Source organism: Protopterus annectens, chromosome 8.part0 (assembly GCF_019279795.1).
Source record: "Protopterus annectens isolate FY-2018-M chromosome 8.part0, PAN1.0, whole genome shotgun sequence".
NCBI classification, from domain to species: Eukaryota; Metazoa; Chordata; order Ceratodontiformes; family Protopteridae; genus Protopterus; species Protopterus annectens.
Genome location: NC_056741.1, coordinates 231713516 through 231733970, shown reverse-complemented (window position 1 = coordinate 231733970; position 20455 = coordinate 231713516). Strand labels below are relative to the sequence as shown.

The following is a 20455-nucleotide window of genomic DNA, read 5'->3' as shown; positions in this document are numbered from 1 at the left end:
TTTTGTGATCTCTTTCATTTCTGTCAATTTGAAAGCTGTACATTGCCCCTATTTGTCTACTCTGCATTTTGAGCTGATACTCTACATTTAACGAAATCTGATGCTGATTTCTCTGTGAGATAAAATACCCAGATGTCTCTCAGTACATGATATAGTTTGTCATTCCCTCAGAAAGGCTCTGTAGGCAGAATGCATTCGCTTGGATTAACTGAATTGTGACTGCGTGCATTGTGCAGTGTTGCTTGGCACACTGCCTGTTGTACCACTATATAGTGATAAATGATTGTGTTATGCGATAATATACATCTAATCAGGCTGTGGACAACACAGAGCTAGCCAATTTGTGTATAAAAGACAGAGACAGTGCTTGATCTGCTGTTTCTAGCTGAAGTGAAGATGCGGTCATCACTAATAAAAAGGCACAACAAATTCAGTGTAGTTTTCATAAACAGCTTCTATAATCTTTGACTCTCTTTGAATGGAACAGTTTCAGATCTTGACCGGATGTACTGTGAACTAAAAAGGAGCATTTAAAAAACTACGGTAGTCTGTTCCTGTTGACCTATTAAGATTTTAAATTCTCACTGACCAGAATTTATTGATGGATGAGTACACATTTTAACCACATACTGATTTTGGGTTATTTATAAGTGCATATTTCATATGAATTGAACATTTTAAGAGAAAGCATACCTTTAGACTGTATTACTTTGTAGATTTTTAGTTTGCAAACAAATTTGAAAGACTTCAGAACCAACCAGCCTTTCTATAAACACATTTGAACTAGGCTGTGCTAAGACATCAAAGTAATCTTTTTCTTCACTTCGCACAGCCATAAAATATTGAAAGAAGGAACAAAGACAAAGGTTTGGTCATCCAAAATGAACACTTTTTCTTCAGGACTGCAAGGTGTATTCCGAAATCTCTGGAAGGATGTCTGTTTTCGAGTCTGTAGCAGAAAGGAAAACATGGAAGTGGATCATATTCACATGTTACAGCAAATGAGGTAGGGTTGCTCTGATTTCAGTTTGCAGCATCTCTTAGTTTGTTAATGTAGTGATATAACATATTGCTGCTGGTGTGACTGAGGTGTACTTATGTGCCAATAGGGGACTGGACATTAGAGTGGTAGTAAGGCACTAAGATACAGGTGTGAAAACGTTATCAGTGCTATTTTACTGAACACCTTGTTCATTTGGGTAAACAATTAAAAACATTTGATCTAGCAAAATTTGTTCTAGTGTGCTTACTCAATTATTTGTGTAAGGTATGGGGAAGGCAAGTGTGAAGAAGTACTGAAAACATTGCTCTTGTGAAAGAATAAATTATTGCAGCTGAACATGATTTACCAGTCCTGCATAGTTAAATTAATTCATATGCTTTCACTTAACATTTATTATTTACAATTGCTGCTGTTCTCTAATGTTGGCAAAGTTCAGCTGGTGCAAAATCATTTACATGGCTCTTGCAGACATCAGAGAGCTGTGTGATTTGATTTAAAGTTATACAGTATAGAACTGCTAGGGCGTGGCAGTTAGCATAGGTCTGGCAGTCAATGCAGAAGATTAAGGCTATTAGGTAATAACAGAATGCTTTGTAATCCAGGGCTTGAGTCCCTCATTATCCATTTGCCTACTGTGTGATTCTGAGCAAAGCACTTAACTAAACAGTGCTCTGGGACAATTGGAAAAGACTTCTCAGTGGTCTCTTGGACCTTATGGCTAGCAACTATCTACAAATCTAACACGACTTGTATTGTTCAAACCAAATTATGTAACTGATATGAGTGACTCATGGTACAAATCTATCTCTTTATTATAAAACATGATAATAACTTTTTAACAGTTTTTTATGTATACATTTGTTAATCGGGGAGTTTGGCCAATGTACTCTTTCCAACCAGTTTATAATTTTGCAGAATTTTTCTGATTTCGGAGTGGTAGCACAGGCTAAGATATTTAAGTAAAACTATTATTTTTCCACCAATATATTTCTATTGTATGCATTTTTCAAAGTAATGCATGCATATGCATACTAACTGATCAAATTAAAATGTCAAGATTCAATTTCAATATTTTAAGACAAATGAGAATATATGGAGCATGCTATTATGGAGAGCTGGTAAAACAGGGTGTGATTCTCAATGTCCCACCTTGATTCAACAGTCCATTGAAATGTGACATACAAACTGACAAATAATTTATAACTGTATTAACACCAAGTGACTGCATAAGGCTTGGTTTTAGCAACAAGTGTGCTATGCAGCATTCATTATAAATACATCACTCTGTAAAACAAATTATGGTGATCACTGCTGATTTGACTATGTCTGTCTGCATGCATATGCCACTACATTCATGCTGTGTGTGCGTGTTATGTGTATATACACGTTTGTGCATGTGTGTGTGTGTGTGTGTGTGTGTGTGTGCATGCAAGTGCATTTGTTCGTGAGTGTGTGTTAGCGTGTGTGCATGCATGCAAGTGTGTTTGTGAGTATGCATGTGTGTGTGTGTGTGTGTGTGTGTGTGTGTGTGTGTGTGTGTGTGTGTGTGTGTGTGTGTATCACGAGTATGTGATATGTATTTCAATAGTACATCGTGCTGTACTGGGAGTAAAAAAAAACAAGCAACTATGCAATCATTTGCACCATCATGTAAAAAAGAGTTCATCCTATAGTTGAGTTTAATTTGCTGGAAAAGTATTTAACTTTTGGTGATGTATCTACCTGTGTCATGTCATTGATGCATTGAATACAACTGTCACCTCATGACTGTGGTACAAATGATCACATTTTTGTTTATGTTAAGGTGATAGATCTGAGTAGCTAAGTCATATTAAGTTTATTTCTTATGGTTCTTGACCCACACTGAGCAGCACAATTACTTTACTGATGCAAATGTGAGATACAAATGGAGGAACTTGTTATAATTTTCATCCACTAAATTGAATGAGATAGTTTAAAGCCATCTAAAATGAGCAGATCAGTATTTCTTTAAAAGGTGAAACAAAACAATTTTTTTTGTGCTTTGCTGCCCTGCTATCATCCTGCCCGTTGTTATGTTTATTATGGAAACTCATACAGATCTCAGCTCATCTCTTGTATATGCTAAACATTCCTCTTATACAGTTGCTGCAAAGTTGCTGTGGTCTAATCATGGTTTCAGAGAGATCGCTAGTTAAGCACTGTCACAGAACATAAAACCTTCTCACGTCCTGTGTAACTGAGATAAAATACTTCAGTCCTCCTTAATAGTTTCTACCCCCTGGGCTGTGCGGGAGGTCGTAAAGTGGAACTGTAGAAAATGTAAATGACAGAAATTTCTCCCACGTATGTGCATACCTCTCAGTCCCTTAGCACACAAATTCTGTACTCAGCAAAAATTATGGAGGGACAAAGGCTCAGAATCAGGGACAGATTTTAAATATCACTCATAAACTTAGAAAGTTGATAGAATAACCATTTTTCCATTACATTTTCTGAAGAATGTAAAGCCTTAGTTTCATAGTTTCATAGTATAGTACAAGGCTATCTGCCCTGGGGCATTTGTAAGCCTAGCCATAGTGATGTGGCTTTTGCCACCCCATGAAGTGGTACAAAAATGTACACAATAAATCTAGAATACTGTGCCTCTGTTTAGTAGTGACACAGTGAAGGTCCCCTTATATAATAGAATTAGTTTACTGTGACCCTGTCTAGCAGTGACACAGATGTGACCCCTGGGGTAAACTTACGATCTCCCATCCACTCATCAAGATTTCTCTTGAAGAGAGTCAGTGAGGGGCTCTGCCTAATATGAACTGGGATCCTGTTCCAAAGCATGGGAAGCCTCTGGGTTATGAATCTATCCCTCCAGCATGTCGTATTCATACTTGTGCCAAGGTTTAAGTCTTTAGCTCTCGTGGTCCTGATGGATTTGGATTTTTTGAGGTGGAGCATGTCCATCAGATCCTGATTGGACATGGCCTTGTACGTCAGGCGGAGATCACCTCTGAGCAGGCTGTATGCTACTGAATAGAGCTGAAGTTTCTTTAGTCTGGCAGAATAAGACATATGTTGGAGACCCTTGATCCTTTTGGTGAGGTACTTTTGAGGTCTCTCCAGCTGTTGCAAGTGCCGGGTGAGGTACATACCAAAGGGGGCATTGTACTCAATCATGGGTCTGATGAGGGAGGAATACAGGGGTACAATGACATCCTTGGATCTGGATGTGAAACCCTTCATGATGAGGTGTGCAAGGTAGAATGTTTTTCTAACCACTTTGGCAACGTGGGTGTCAAATGAGAGGTCGCTGTCTACTTGGGTCCCTAGGTCTCTGATTACTTTTTCCATACTCAGTGGGTTGCTGTCTATGTGATAATTTGTGGGTACTTTGTTTTTTCCAAAAGGGATGACTATACATTTTTTGGCATTTAGTTTAAGGCTGTGACTACGGCACCAGTTGTCCGTTTCAGTGAGGCCTTTTTGTAGGATGTGTGTATCTGCTGGTGTATCGACTATGGCACCTAGTTTGCAGTCATCTGCGAACTTTGTCAGCCACAGCCCTCCCATGTTTGCTTTAACATCTGAGAAATAAATGCCGAACAAGAGGGGTCCCAGGACAGATCCCTGTGGGACACCACTTGTGACTGGCTTTGAGTCTGACATTGCTCCAGCGATTTTAACTTTATGGGTTCTGTCCTTTAGCCAGTTTGCAACCCATCTAGTGACATAAGGGTTTACTTTTAAGCTGTTTAGCTTATCTATGATGCCTGAGTGGGGTATTGTGTCGAAGGCCTTAGCCAAGTCCAGGTATGCTGTATGGACTGCTTTGCCCTCATCAATGGCTCTAGTGACTGTTTCGAAAAAGTCAACCAGGTTTAAAAGGCAGGATCTGCAAATTACAAAGCCGAACTGGGTGGGGTCAAGCGTCTCTAGGTCCCCTATGTCTCCGTTTATGAGTTTCATAATGATTCTTTCCATAGCTTTGCAGACCAGGCTAGTCAAGCTTATGGGGCGGTAGTTTCCAGGGTCTGTAGAGGCACCCCCCTTGTGGAGTGGGACCACTGTTGCTGTATGCCAGTGTTCAGGTACATATCCCGAAGTAAGGCTAAGGTTAAATAGGATTTTTATGTGTGGGTTTAGCTCCTCTTGGAGTTCACATAACACGCACCCCGGGATACCGTCAGGTCCCATTAATGCTGTGTTTTTTGCTTTGTTTAGGGCGGTTCTTACTTGGACATCTGAGATGACAGGGAGATTACATTCAGCTGGGATAAGTATTTCTTCTTTTGGGGGTGAAGGAGGCGAGAAATTTGCACTGAACCTGTCAGCCAGAATGTTAGCAATATCTGTGGGTTCAGTGTATTTTTTGTTGTTGTGAACCAACTCTGAGCATATCTGAGGGTTTCCGCCCAGGTTTCTAACATAGCTGAAGAAGGCTTTGTGGTTATCTTTAGTGTCCTTGGCAATTTTTCTCTCAAAGTTTGCCTTGGATGTTTTTATGAGAGAACGTAGTTTTCTGCTAATGTTGATCAGAGATGTCTTCCCTTCATGGGATTTCACTCTGACGTGCAGTAGCTTCCTTCTTTTGTTATACAATTTGTTTATGGCTGAAGTTCACCAGACAGGACGCTTACATTTGGTGGAGAGGGACTTGGATTTGTTTGGGATTGCAGGCTAAGAGTAGAGCTTCCTTAAGGGAAAATTTGAAGAACAGACTTGGCGGAGCCAGAAAAAGTATAACCGGCGCTGCGCTATGCATATGACCGCGCAAAGCCATGCAAACGCGGATTTTAAACAGTGAACTACAAAAGAGCTGGAAATGGTCCCAAACAACCAATTACTACAGCTTCTTGTGCTGAGGTCACTTCCCCCAAGGACAGGTAGACTACTCAAGGCTCCCCACTCCCACTGGTGAGCAAAGAAACTTCCTTCTATCCAAGTAAGGTAATGGACAACACAGGAACTACACCACAGCCCAGAATACAGCAATGCCTGTAAACTGGTCTAAACTAGTTGAGGAAGGCGGGAAAACAAGGATTATTTTTTTTGTTTTTTTTTTTTGGTAGAAACACACAGAAAATGCAGAGACAGTGATAAATTAGTTACACAGGCTAGCACACTTTAGTGGGCAGCCTCCACAGTTAAATTAAACAAACGAACAAGCAAACTTTCGATCAAATTCGACTAAAAAGTAACTTTAAGTGCAGATTTTAAAATAATGCAGCAATCAGTTAAATAACAGTTCAGGCTAGTTCAAGGTAAGCTACAGAAGCTATTTCAAGTGAAAAAAAAGCAAAGATACTTAAATCCAGAAGGTAGTCACTTTTTCGAGTTCCTTGCTGCTAGGACCACTCTGTAAACCCACGTGGAGCTTGTCTGAGCAGTATAGCCAGAAAAAAATGCCCAGAGGCGGATTTTAAACAGTGAACTACAAAAGAGCTGGAAATAGTCCCAAACAACCAATTACTACAGCTTCTTGTGCTGAGGTCACTTCCCCCAAGGACAGGTAGGCTGCTCAAGGCTCCCCACTCCCACTGGTGAGCAAAGAAACTTCCTTCTATCCAAGTAAGGTAATAGACAACACAGGAACTACACCACAGCCCAGAATACAGCAATGCCTGTAAACTGGTCTAAACTAGTCGAGGAAGGCGGGAAAACAAGGGTTATTTTTTTTGTTTTTTTGGTAGAAACACACAGAAAATGCAGAGACAGTGATAAATTAGTTACACAGGCTAGCACACTTTAGTGGGCAGCCTCCACAGTTAAATTAAACAAACAAACAAGCAAACTTTCGGTTGTTTGAGCAGTATAGCATTAAATTCAAATGTCTATATTAGTTAGTAACTTCAGTCCTCAGAGACTGCGAGAAAACCACACTTTTTATATGAAACAGACCAAAAATATGAGACAAAAATCTGAACATTCTGCAAATTCTGGACGGTTGAGATGCATGCATAGATGTGATAGCTGCCATTGCAGAGAAAAGGAATGTATTCATTGTCATAACTGTTACAGTTCTTTAAAGAACTCAGTACTCACTGTTACATGTTTTGAAATTGTATTACAATTGTTGCCTCTATTTTTTTTTTTTTTTTACTTTGGTTTTTGTTCTCATATTCCCTTACCTGAACTATGTATGATGAATACTAATTATAGCTACTATAGTAAATACTCTGCTGTGTGATTTCTTTGCTGTTTTTAGTGTGAGATGACATATAGTCTATACTTCTAGTCATGTAATTAATCACAGTTTTCTTGTACAAATGTATTATCCTGTATTAATATCTGTACTGTATACATGTTACATATATTACTGTTTGGTATATGTTGGAGCTTTTCTCCCCAGGCCTCCGCTGAAAATGGACATGTGTCCAGTTTGACCTTTCCGGTAAACAAATGTAAAATAAATAAAATAAATAAATAAAATAATTGTAGCACATGAAAACTTTGCAGAAGTCACACTTTTTTCCAGCAGATATTGCTTGGGTTTTGATATCAGTAACTGTCAGAAATGTTAATAGAGTTACAACTACAGAATGCTATAAATGAGATTACCCATGGGTAACCATTTGAAATGTTGGGACCTGCTAGACTGAGTCCTGAAATGTGGAGACTTAAAGGCCGAAGGATCGGACTTATATATACTAAGTCCCAGATACTATTTTTCAGAATATTTCCTTTTCTCTGAGGTATGGCAATCTTGGAATTGGTCTATATAAGTTCAGGGGGTGTGGGGGGTTGCCTCCCCATATGGGGGGGGTGCAGAATTTGCTTGCCGGCCTACAAAAAGATGTTTAAAAGAGACGAATGACTTTCAAGATTCACTCCTATGTTTTCGGTCTTTTTTTTCGGCTTGTCAGCATTTGACATTTTGAGTGCAGATATTTCAATAGAGAGCTTTTCCCATATCAAAAAATATAATGAATGTTTAAAATGTCACTTGATCGAAATGTAAAGCATGCACCACAGCATGTTAAACATTCACAAAATAGATCAACAGTACATCGAAACAGGACATTTTTCTGATGCATTCATTATTCATAACCTGATGACATCAGCTCAAATTTATTTGAATAGTAATAGTATTACAGGAAGGTCTTTTTTAAAGTTTAGGTAAATGCTAGGGTTAAGGTTAACATGCATTACTAAGGTAGACACAGGGGCTTCGATGAATACAGCACAAACATGTTTTTCTGAATATTATATTGAAAATAATGTTCAGCAGTCACATAATGAGTTAATTAGAAATGTCATGAAGTATAATAGATGCACAAAGCAAGTACAGAGTATTTTATATAACAATTCATCTATACTAACATCAGTACCAGAATTTAAAGAATTGTTTGGTAATAGTCTGAAATGTGTATATAAAAAGGAAAGACATTTAAAACATCTGTATTATAAAGATATATATTCATCTGTAGTGTTGTCTCTGACTACAAAGGGGGCTGTGCCCTGTTGCAATTGTTATTTCTGTGACATGATTTGACAAGATACAACTTTTAAACATACAGCTACTAATAAGAAATTCTTTTTTCCAATGCTTTCCAGCATGTACAACTGAAAATATATATCTTGCTACCTCTGTATTAGGTAAATATTTTTTATATTGGAAAGACTTCTAGAAAATTAAAGGAAACAATAGGTGAACATCATTCTGTCATTAGAGGAAAAATAAATACTAATGCATTGTCTAAACATGCAAAAGCAAAGGGGTCTGACCACAATTTTAGGTTTAAAGTTATTCATAACATTGTTAAAGACATGAGTAGTGACTTGTACCAGTGAGTTGAATTATTTGAATACAAATGGATCAATTAGCTGAGGGCTGATGTTTACCCAGGTTTAAATTCCATCCCTACTATTAGCTAGTATATTTTCTTCACCAAGACTATATGACATGCATGGCAGGTACATCACAAAAACATAGATGAGGCATTTGATCAGTTATTCTGACATGTATAACAAGTAATTTACATTACATTTGTTGGAGAATGATAGAGGAGTAATGAGGAGAAAAGAAAGCCAGGAAAAAAAAAAAAAACAGATGGGAAGCATGTTTCTGTAGGAAACATAAGCTGGCAGGCACAGAAACAGACAGAAAGGTAAAAAGAGAGAAAGGATAGCAACATATACTCACTCAAGGACACTGATAAACAATATATTAAAATTTTATTTATTTTATTTTTTTATTTATTTTACATTTGTTGACCGGGCTAGTCTAGCTGGATACATGTCCATTTTCAGTAGAGGCCCGAGGAGTTAAACTCCAGAGTTTAAGAAGTACATTTACTATATTACAAGAAAGTAAGGGAAAACAATATGCAAAGAGTACACACAAAATGAGCCAAAAAAAAAATTACAAGCAAGGTTATACAGTTAACAATATAAAAGATTAACAAAATTGTGTAATTAACTGACAGTAGAGAGATTTTTATCACCATCCTTCCTGTAATATCATAGATTTATTATTTATCAATACATATTTCATATCATTTAAGGAAATTACACCTCAATTATATAAAAAAAGAAAAAAAAAAGCTTTCTGTACTGCATATGCAAAATATATACAACCCACAAAGACAATGATGGCAGAGCTGACTTCAGGCAGAGCCATAGAAATAAAAGTAAAGTAAATGGAATGTGTTATAATTAATGAGGTACCCAATTATTGTCGATTTGTTTGTCATGTGATCTGTAAATGACTGAAATATGAGTTGATTTTATTATGAATTATTTTTACCTGAAGAATCATTGTATGCAAAGGCTTGTTAATATCACTTCATTTTATTTAAGTGTTTTTCCTGTATTGACATGAACAAGTTATAGAACATTTTTTTCCTAATTAAAACAAATTAATATAAAATAATAATAAGAAAATTAAACAGAGACTGCAAATGCAACTAGCCTATTCAACAACAGCATTGCATACAGTATAAACCAGAGTCAGAAAATCAACACAAGGTTAAACTTATTAAACACATGCTAAACTCAATAAAATTAAAGTAAGTGTGTTTGCATTACTAAAGTAATATCAGATATTACCTGGCATTATTAAAAAAACATTTAAACAGTGTATCTGATCGACAGTAGAACAATACCTATGAGACAACTCATGTAAGTAAATTTATGCATAAGGATCCGGTTGGTTTACTTGTTTCATCATCTCATAGTGCCATTCATGAACAAACAGATTTCCTAAATCTACATGTACAAACTTTTCTGTTCCCTAGCCACCCTGATTATCAGGCTTACCACATTAATTATTCCACTAATCCATCTGAGCCCTTTCAGATAAGAGTTGAGTTCTGATTGGGGTCAGAGGTTTTCTAAGTTAGATCTAATATTTTCCCCCACATGCCCCGATGATGTTTCTGAAGATGTGTACTGTAGGCATTATGCGGTACTTCACTCACTTCCCAGAGTAATGTAAGTCTGCAGGAACTCCATCCCTTTGATACAAGCACCTTTACAGAACTAGAATTAAGCATGCATTCCAGAGTATAAACCCCTGTCACCACTCCTCCCAACCAGTAGAAATAATTGAGCCCAGCCTCTTTACTATTTTCTCAAACACTCTCTGCTCTAGCACCAGGACTGCTAATTGAACCTGTGTCACCTGGATCATACTCAGGCCTCTCTTTGTCTACACTACAGAGCTGATTTACACAGCAAGATATTTCATACATCATTTATGCAGGCAAAGGCAACCTAAATGATCTAGATCCAATCAGTTTCAGTTTTTAAAGGGCAGAGCCTGTCTTCTGAACCTAGTGAGCTTTTTTGAAAAGGTTACAGGGGCTGCGGGCAGTGGCCATTCTGTATACACTGCTTATCTTGACCTGGGCAATGCTTTTGACATTATTTCCCATGTTGGTATTATGGCTAGGTATCTTATGGTCCTCTTGATTGCTTGCCTAGTATGTTCCTATGCTTGCATAATTTGTTTCCTATGTTCCAAAGAAGAAACAAAATAAGTCTTAACTTATGCTGGTACTATGGGCCACATCCATAGGCTTCACTTTGTTAACAGTGGCATCATACTGTGTAAAACAAACATTTGTAATAATTAGTATTTGTAGAGCAACATAGTATAATAAAGCTGCATACTTTGTCAGTGAAAAAAATAAAACAGTCTTCATTAACGTAAACAAAAATCAAAATGTATCTGGGGATAAGATTATCACTCCAAGGCTAAAACAACCTTTTTTCCCGCTTAACCAGAGTAATTGCAAAAGGGTTTAAGTATATTGCAGGAATACTAGGCTAGTGCTATGACAAATAAGAAAGATCTGCTCTGCCACCTAGTGGACAGATATTTTTTAAACAAAGGCTTATACATAAGAATATTTATAACAAATATTTAATTTATATTAATTTTGGAATAAGCAAATCTGCTGTCGTCATTTAAAGGCAGTGTATAAAAATATTACAATGAAAGTGCATTATGATATTCACTTTATGTAGTATTGTAGTAGCTAAGTGTTATATTTGTAAATGTCAGCGAAAATAGTCTATATGTTGTTTGCACATTGAGTCCGGAGACAGAGAATTTGATTCAGTTTTTGCACCTGTGTGATTTCTGAATGACAATAAAGTTTACTTCGACTTTAACTTGTATTGCTATCCAAGAGATTGCTAGAATAAATGCCATTCGGGAAAGTAAGCATATTGATATGTATTGATTTCATAAGCATATTGATAAGTATTGATTTCATAGGCATATTGATAAGTATTGATTTCAGAGTATTAAAATGGAATGATTTTAATACTTTTGCTTTCCTATATAGAGTTATTATCTGACATTAAACGTTCACCCTTCCATTCATAAATACAATGCACAGCTGCATTTGCACTATGTTTGGCAGACATTTGTGAACTGCTGTGGCTCATAGATTTGTGTCATATTTGTCCATGGTGACATGGAAAAGACATTCATGGTGATGAACAGCAGACAGGAGCAAATAGCAGTGCATTGTCTACTGGAGACTTGGAAGGGAAGAGCAGTGACGTGACAGGCCCACACAGTGCAGCAGGGAAAGGTGACTTTGTAAGGTGTACAGTACCTCACCCAGCAGGTGCATGTAGTTACTAAGTACAGTAAATGACATATTCCAAGGTGCAGTTTTCTTTTGCACTATGCTTCTTCTTCATGCCTAAGAGAGGTGCATAAAAACATTTCACTCCTTAGGTATGATGGCAGAGCTTGGGTCATTACCACAATATAGTTGAGGAAATCTAATATTTAAAATGAAATCAATCAAAACGGTGCTGTTTATTCAACTGTATGATAGCCTCAGACAGATGAATTTAACAATGCGCAGACAGTTATTTCTGACATAAATTAGTACAACTTTAGCAAATTATGCTCTTTCCATTCACAGATGCATTATTAATTGCTTTTCTGGAAAATCTGGTATGCTTATTTTAGTATAAGACAAAATGGAAATCAGCTTGTCATTAGAGCAATGTTCATGTGTTCTCGTATAATATTGTATTATTCTACCTTAGAGGTTTCAGTGTTGAATATTTTACTTTTGCATTTAAAACTAATGGCTTTAAAAAGATGGGAATGCAATTAGTCTGCAGTCACTGGTCCAGGAAATGGCAGTAGCTTTTCATTATGTATCTGTGTAATATAGACTGAAATTATCTGCCAGAAATCCTACATCTTTTTATTCAGAAGCTCATGAGATCAAGGATAGATAGTCACCCATGACAATACATATTGTGATGTAATGAGTTGACTAAATAAGTATGCTTGCTTCTGTTCCAAGCAGTTCTTTTGATGCCACTTGCAGAGTACAGGTTTTAATTTTTGGAATCAAAATTAAAGTTCTTGCTTTTACAAGCCCCATGGATGAGAACCTTTTGATGGAGGGTCTGTCTGGAATTCCCTTCTTGAACAGTTCTCCTTCTTCTATTTCTATGTACTTGAAGTGCATCTTGAACCAGATGCAGTTAGGTTAGGCGCCATCACTCCAGGAGTAATAGGGTCTACTTTTCCATAAAAAAAAAAAACGATGTTGTCCCAAGGGGATACCTCTCCTTTAAGAACTCCTGTAGCTTCTTGGGTTCACCAGAGGTGACCTAGACTTGCCTTTGGGGAAAGAAAATGGCTTTTATCTTCATGATGCATTCCCTCCCATTTCCTGCCATTATCTAGTGGCACCCTCATCAGCTTGGGATCACCTTTGGGAAGTGGTCTCTGGGCTAGAAGCTCCCATCCTCCCTACCAGGAGGGAACCCCCTGAGCTTTTTCAGGAATCATTCAAATCTTTGGTAACTTGATCAGCCTTCAGTCCATTCCCTCATTGGTGTTATCCCTGTCTTCCTGATTTAGGAGGCCTGAGACTTCTATGTTTTGTTTTTCGTCCTATAGGTACTCTCCATGGGTACTGGGTGGAGGTACCAGTTCATCAGTTCTGCTACTAATGGCTGGGATCCTCCCCTTCTTCTGTGGTTCCACCACACAGACTTTGACATTGGATCTCATTAAAATGCTGGAGATGACCCTGTTTTCAACATCTGGTTTTCCAGAGGGACCATGCTCAAAGGCACTTTCACGGATTGATTTATTGACTGGTCAGTGGAGTTCCAGGTGCTCTGGAAGTGGGCTATTCCCCTTATGCTTGAGCTCCTACCATGAGGGATTTTTTTCTTGTGAATTAGGACCTGTTGGGTGGAGAGGGGTTGGGTCCCATAATTAGTGGGAGGGGCAGCCATTGAATTCAGTTGTAGAGAGAATTTTCACAGGCCCTTTTAGAGAATGGTTACAGTACACACTTAAGGAGCTTGAACCTTCAGTTTCTTGGTCTCCTTGAGCAGTGAGAGAGGATCACGATTTGCAAAAGAGATGAAATTCCATACCTTGGGGGGGTTCAAATGCCAAGCTAGTCAGAGTGCCCTGGAATACTGTCCTCAGTCCTTGTTTGGTCGCTGGCACAAGGTCTGGAGATGTAACCCTTACCATGGTTAGGGTCATATCTCTCAACCCGCAGACATTGAAAATAGGTACAAAGGCCCTTGAAAACTAGTTACATCTAGCCAAAAATATGTACATCTAATTAGCATAAAATCTGAATATCAATTAATGCATGACATTTCCCTCTTTCAGTAGGAAGGTGGAATACTGGTCAGAAACACGTTTAAAAACAGATTGATAGAAATGATAGAATAACATAAGCACAGTATCAAAGAGATAGTGTAAAATCTATATTCTTTAATGAACTGTATTGCAAAATTCTACTACACAATGCCATTTCATTTCGCTTCTGAAAAAGGGAAATATAAGATGTGAGTCCTTTTTTATTAAATAAATGGTGCCACTAGTATATTGGTCATATAATGCAGTTTTCTGTGTACTAGATAGTATCAAAATCATGTATGATGAAGGGGGTTCAGAAAATTTCCTGAAGGGGTAAATCAAGCCTAAAAATAGAGACATACCTCCAAAAATAGGTATATCATGTGCAGGGGTATATCGGACTTGAAAATTGGAATGTTCATCCAAGACAGGGACAGTCAAGAGGTCTGGATAAGGTGAGATTAACACTTGGGCTGTAACCATTTTCTTTCATATGTGGGCTACCAGTATGGTATTTGGGATCTTCCAAAGTGGGCAGAATCTGGTAGGTGAGGCTGTGTACCACAAGGGAGTTTCCCAATGGGTCCAGAAAACATGGTTCTATGAGAGTATGAACTGATATTGTATAACTTTCATGGTTATTGCTCATAGTCTTCTCTGGGGCTGGAAGCTCACAGACTGGAGTTTGGTCAGGCTGAAACTCTTGGCAATTACCAGCTCAGATTTGCAGTGATGGGGGAGGTTGAGATTTTGAACTGAAGGTTCAGATACCTGTCTAGATGAAGGAAGCCTTCTGTTTCTTCAGGGTGATCTTTTTCCCCCTTTACCCTTGGCTCTGAGTTTCAGGGACCATAACATAGTCTCATTATATTGTGGGACCTGTGGCTAGTTATGGCATAGTTCTTCACATGTTTATAATTTATCGGCGTATCCCTGTTTACTTGGTTTTCAGAGTCATCCACATGGTTGAATGACTGTGCCTTCCTTAACTTCTTCTCTTGGTAGATCTCCAGAGACTTTAGTTTATTTCACCTAGGCCCCTGTTGTGGTTCTCTAGAGGAGGGGAGGTGGATAGGGAGGGTGACTTTTTCCTCACTTCTGGTAGTTTTGCATTTCTGCCTAGCAGGAATTTATTCCTTCCCTCTGAAGACAGCTTGCAGCATGGCAGACCAGTGGTCCATTCTAGTCTACTATCCCAGGAGGAAAGGACAGTGTCTGGTTTTAATACCAATTGCTCAACTGTCCAAATTTTCACAGAATATCCAGATTTTTGCCTCATACTTTTGGTCTGCTCCTCATACAATTTGCTGTTTTCTGGCAAATCATTGAGTATTTAAGTCACTAAATAATGACATACACTTGATATTCAGGCTTTATACCCTTTAGGAAATACATACTAATGCAAAACTTGTCATTCTTGCAACTTTTCTATATTTATAAGAGCAAACCTGGGTCTCCTGGACTGAAACCAGAGCTTTATCCTTTTTTGCCACAAAGCCATGCTGGTGTTGTCCTCTGGTTTCTTCCTTTCCTGTGGTTTACAGACTGCAATTCTTCCCAGCCATAGGAACCTGTAAAAATTGTTCTCACTCATAGATATAACATACGTATTACGTATCACTAATTAATGAAGAGGACCGTCCTTGATGACTTAGAGCTGTCTTCTCACCACTACCCTTTGGGTGGGTTACTTCCCTTTTAAGTTGTGTAGGTACATACCAATATTATTTGTCTGTAATGGGGGTGCAGATCTTCAGTGTTGTATCTTGATTTGTAGGAAAGTACTCAGTGGCAGATATGAATGAACTGGTAGGCAAGGGAAACTAGAGTATTTAGGTAGTTTAATGCAGTACATTGTGCTATGTGTTGTCATGGGGGTAGGAAAAAGGCATTGCCAGTGTCCTTGGCACAACAGGTAGCAGACTCACCTTTGATACCTGAAGACCAGAAAGCTGTGGGTTCAATTCCCAATCCATGTGGCTGGGTTACTGACACTGCAGTGAACATTAGGGGTGTGGCGCTCTTTCTTCAGATGAGATATTAAACAGAGGTCCCATTTGCTTGAGTTGGTGGTAGCACAAGTGGATGTACAAAATCCCATGTTACCTATCAGAAAGAGTAAAGGAAGTTCCTTGATGCCCTGGCCAAATTTCCCCAAGTAGTGTAAATACCATCTTGGGTCTCCCCTGATGAGAGGCCATTAGCTTAGTGAGACTAACAGATCAACAAAGGATAAATAAATAAAATAAACTGAAAAAAATAACAAGATTTCAAATCCTAACTGCTGGATGGAATTTCCATGCCTTAGGTCCTACCAAAAAGGGTTCTCAACATAGATTAACTGATGCATTAAGAATATATTCACTATTTTGCCCTAACATCCCCCGTCCATGCTGTTATAAAATCTTTTTTATGCCTTTCAAAGGATTTTATTCATTATTAGTTTTCCACTTTGGCCACTGACTTTTTTTTCTGCCAGTAATAATTCAAATATTCACTCCCCACTGGCTGACTCAGTGAGATTCATCTGATGATCAGCGGTGTATATATCACTTTCAAATTAACTTTACTGTGTTCCCTTACCAACCCTACTACAAATGACAATCATAATTTCATTAGCTAAAAATAAGTATTTGTCTTTGTTGCAAATTTTAATGGAGAACCTCCATGCAACTGTTTTCTCTAATCTCAGACTCAAATAGTTTTCTTTCTTAAATGCTTTTTCAGTGTTTGGCTTGGATAGAGATTTCTGAAAACTATTTACCCAAATAAAATGCAATGTTAGCAGCTCAGTGAAAATCTACTGTCAGTTAGCTAAAGCTCTGCTTAATTTAAAAATATACACCATAGAAATGTCATATCACTAAAACTACTAAAGAGGTGGTATTAGGCAAACACAAAGAGAATGTACATATAGCATGTGTATGTTTTGGATTTATCTACGCTAACTCCATTGGAAAGCCCTGGAATTCCCTTCCAAACCACCTAAGAAATTTGACCTCACTTAATCAATTCAAAAATAATCTCAAAGAATATCTTAAATCACACTGGCTATGCCCCTGTTCCGAACCAGACTAACTTATCGACCCCTCTCCACCTTTGACTCCACCCCTTCTCAGAGTTCATTACCTTTAACTCTTGCCTTCACAATGCTACCATGCAAAATCTTGCTTTAGACTATGTGTATGTCCTATAATCAGCATGTATAGCCTTTTGTATTGTTTTTTTTTTATCCTATGTTAATCCTTACTATTTTGAGTTGAAATGTAAAATGTCTTGTCATTTTGTTGGAGCTTTTCTCCCCGGGCCTCTACTGAAAAAGGACATGTATCCAGCTAGACTAGCCCGGTCAACAAATGTAAAATAAAATAAATAAAATAAATCTGCTTTGGATTTGTATAGCTGATGAGCTAAGTGCTTAATTTTAAAGTAAATTTTCTGAAATTGAACTATAGATGTTTGAGTAGAGTTTTTTGAAATATGACTTTCTTTTCTGAAGTTGCAGATGAAAATGGAAGAACAAATGCTTGGTTTTCAACAAGTGTTTGCTTATTCTCTAAGTACTAGTAATCTCAGACATGATTATAATAATTAGTAGGAGGTGTAGAGGGCATATTTCCATATGTGAGGATTTTGGAGGCTCTCTGCATAAAACAGTACTTGGTGGTCACAGCTGTGTGCACCCATAGTAAAATATTCATCATGCATTAGGGAACCTAACTGAAGTGTATGTCTTCTGCAGTGGGATTTATATGGGTGTATAAATGCATGATTCAGTACAGCTCAGAATTTATCAAATTAATTTTCAGGAGTGCTATTTACCATCACTGAAGTAAGAACTGTTTGTCATCAGAAGTATAAATGTCAAGAGGAAATTTGTTAAAATGAAGTTTTATATATATATATATATATATATATATATATATATATATATATATATATATATATATATAAAGAGAGAGAGAGAGAGAGATGTTGAATGCAGTTGCTGGTACCAGCAGTGACCAGAACATTGAGACCAATGTATTGAATGCTAACTGACTTGCTCCTCTCCATTTCCAGTGTTAGCACTAGGTCTGCACAATATAGGGAAAATGTCAAGATTTGATACTTATAAGCACTTGCTGTGTATGTTAACTGCCAGTATTCAGGGCTCAATATGTTCTAATAAAGATGGTTTGTGTTATGCATAGCATGATCAAGAATTTAAATATAAATACATTTAAAATGATAGAACAAAAGCATGTACTCAGTGTGCTGAAAGCAGCAAAAGTAGAGAATTTATTCTTTTATACAGAACCAAATATTTGGCATTGTTAGTAATTGAATTGTTAGTTTTCCTGGATTTAGTTATAGCTCATCCATTCATACATTAAAAGTGCATTTGTATGCTTTGTGTGTTTTTGTCTGTGACAACCGTAAACAATCACAATTCCTGTATAATTCCTAGAATAAGTGGCCTCTTTAATTCCTCCACTTCTCAAAAAGAAATACCCAATCTGGCATACCAGAAAGAATTAAATCATCCATTTCTTGGTCAGGACAGGTTTCACAATGGTGATCGACACTTTCCAACACAGGAGCACCACATGGAACAGATATATCGTTCGAACAATGGTCTATAAAACTGCTCAGTTTAGAAGTACCTGCAGTTCCTAACACTAGATTTGTATCTTTACATGAACAAATGGCAGTTTATGAAAAGGAACTATACTGTTTACGTGGTCTGTAGCTGGATAATCTATACTTTCATGAATGCATCAGAAAATGGTGGGTTACAAAAGATTTGAGACTGTGGAAATTCCCTAACGGACTTGATTTTAATTCTGTATTATAAACTCAATTGATTAAACTTTTTGACCACTATGGCTTGGACATTATGATTCTTTTAATAGCTGAAAAGGAAGTTAAAATAGATAACATTATCAGAGAATTAAATTATTGATGCAGATATCAAGAAGGGCTTGATGCTTGATTCTAAGGTTGATTGTTACGATATATATATATCTGTTGTAATGTCATGTGCATATTTTAACGGGCAAGTGGAAGGGGATTTTAATAACCAGCCATTACATGATGCAGGTATTAATGATTTTGAACAAAGGTCCCACAGAGAATGGGAACAAGGTGATTTTGTAACAACAGACCACTTCCCCCTTTAAGGAGGTCAGAAAGATTAGCCTGACACAACAACCATACCAATACACACTTTTTGGAGGTGGTGGGGGAACACCATCCATGAGACAGAAACAAGGAAATATAAGGAAAACATAGGGCCAGATGGGGGACAGGGGTCACAGGAGATGATAGACACACAGATTATGAGTTAATTTGGAGGTATTAAATTGTCATACAAGGACTACAAGATGTTTAACTGCAGCACCATCACTCCTGATGAGACATACTTTAATTTATTCCAGAAAGGATTTGCATTTGTTCCACACTATAAAGGAGTCTTAGTGGATGCTCTGATAGAATTCAAGATATTTGTTAGAAAGTTGGTAGAAAGTTGAATTTAGCATTTTTATTTTGTGATAGGTCCAGTGACTGTTCAGATAATATGTGTAGGACTCCTAGTTTATATAACACCTATTTACATCCCCATTCAATGCCTTTGATAAAGCATGTGAAGATGATTTACATAAATATTTTAAGACCAATCTCATAGGTATTATAATGTAAACGAAATAGAGTATCAGTTGTTAGGAGAACTTTAACTTTCTCAGGATAGATCACTTAGAATCATGAAATCCGACAAGGGAAGATGAACTGTGTTTTTGGGCTATGCTATATATTCTGGAAAAATGTTGAATTTATTGTATAATGAAAAGAATTACTGTGTGGTTTCTGTCAAAGAAATCAATATAGCACATAGAAAAAATGTATTTGTATGTATATGATGCTTTAATGCAAGGCTCTATAAATTACAGTCAATACAACTTTTTGACCAAGAAAGAATCTTGGGTCCGAATGATATTTGGAATTCTGAAGGTTCATAAGAATGTATCAGCCAAGGTTTAGAAAATGTACCCTATAGCCTTTTTTGTATAAGGCTTTAAAGCCATTTGTAACTCAGTGCCCCTTCATTCTCAGAGACTCTTGGGATCTTCTATGGAACATTACCTCAGACTTATGGCATAAGGCCATTAAGTTTGTCATCACTGATGTTATAGATTTATTTGGCAGTATACCACACCAACAGGATTTGAATTGGTTTAGAGAAGTGCTTTTCACCTTTGAATCTATTGGCCGTCTGTTGATAGATTTGATGAAACTGGTGTTGACTAATAATTATTTGTTCTTTGATGGTGAATATTTTAAACATGTTGAAGAAGTGGCCAATGGAGCAGCATGTGCTCCCATCTTTGCTAACATGGTCATGTGGA

General features: G+C 37.4%; 1 protein-coding gene across 2 annotated transcripts in view; it reads left to right on the top strand.

Annotated features, from left to right (window-relative positions):
• Window positions 1–314: 314 nt before the first annotated feature.
• Window positions 315–20455, top strand: part of LOC122808720 (transient receptor potential cation channel subfamily V member 6-like) — a 664913-nt gene continuing 644772 nt past the window's right edge. Inside the window, exons 1-2 of one of the 2 annotated variants that reach the window (XM_044079713.1) lie at window positions 315–543; window positions 833–1006. In XM_044079713.1, coding sequence (XP_043935648.1) covers window positions 882–1006 — 125 coding nt within the window. In that variant the 5' untranslated portion in view covers window positions 315–543; window positions 833–881. Of the gene's footprint in view, window positions 1007–20455 lie in introns of both variants that reach the window. The other variant, XM_044079712.1, reaches the window with a different exon arrangement.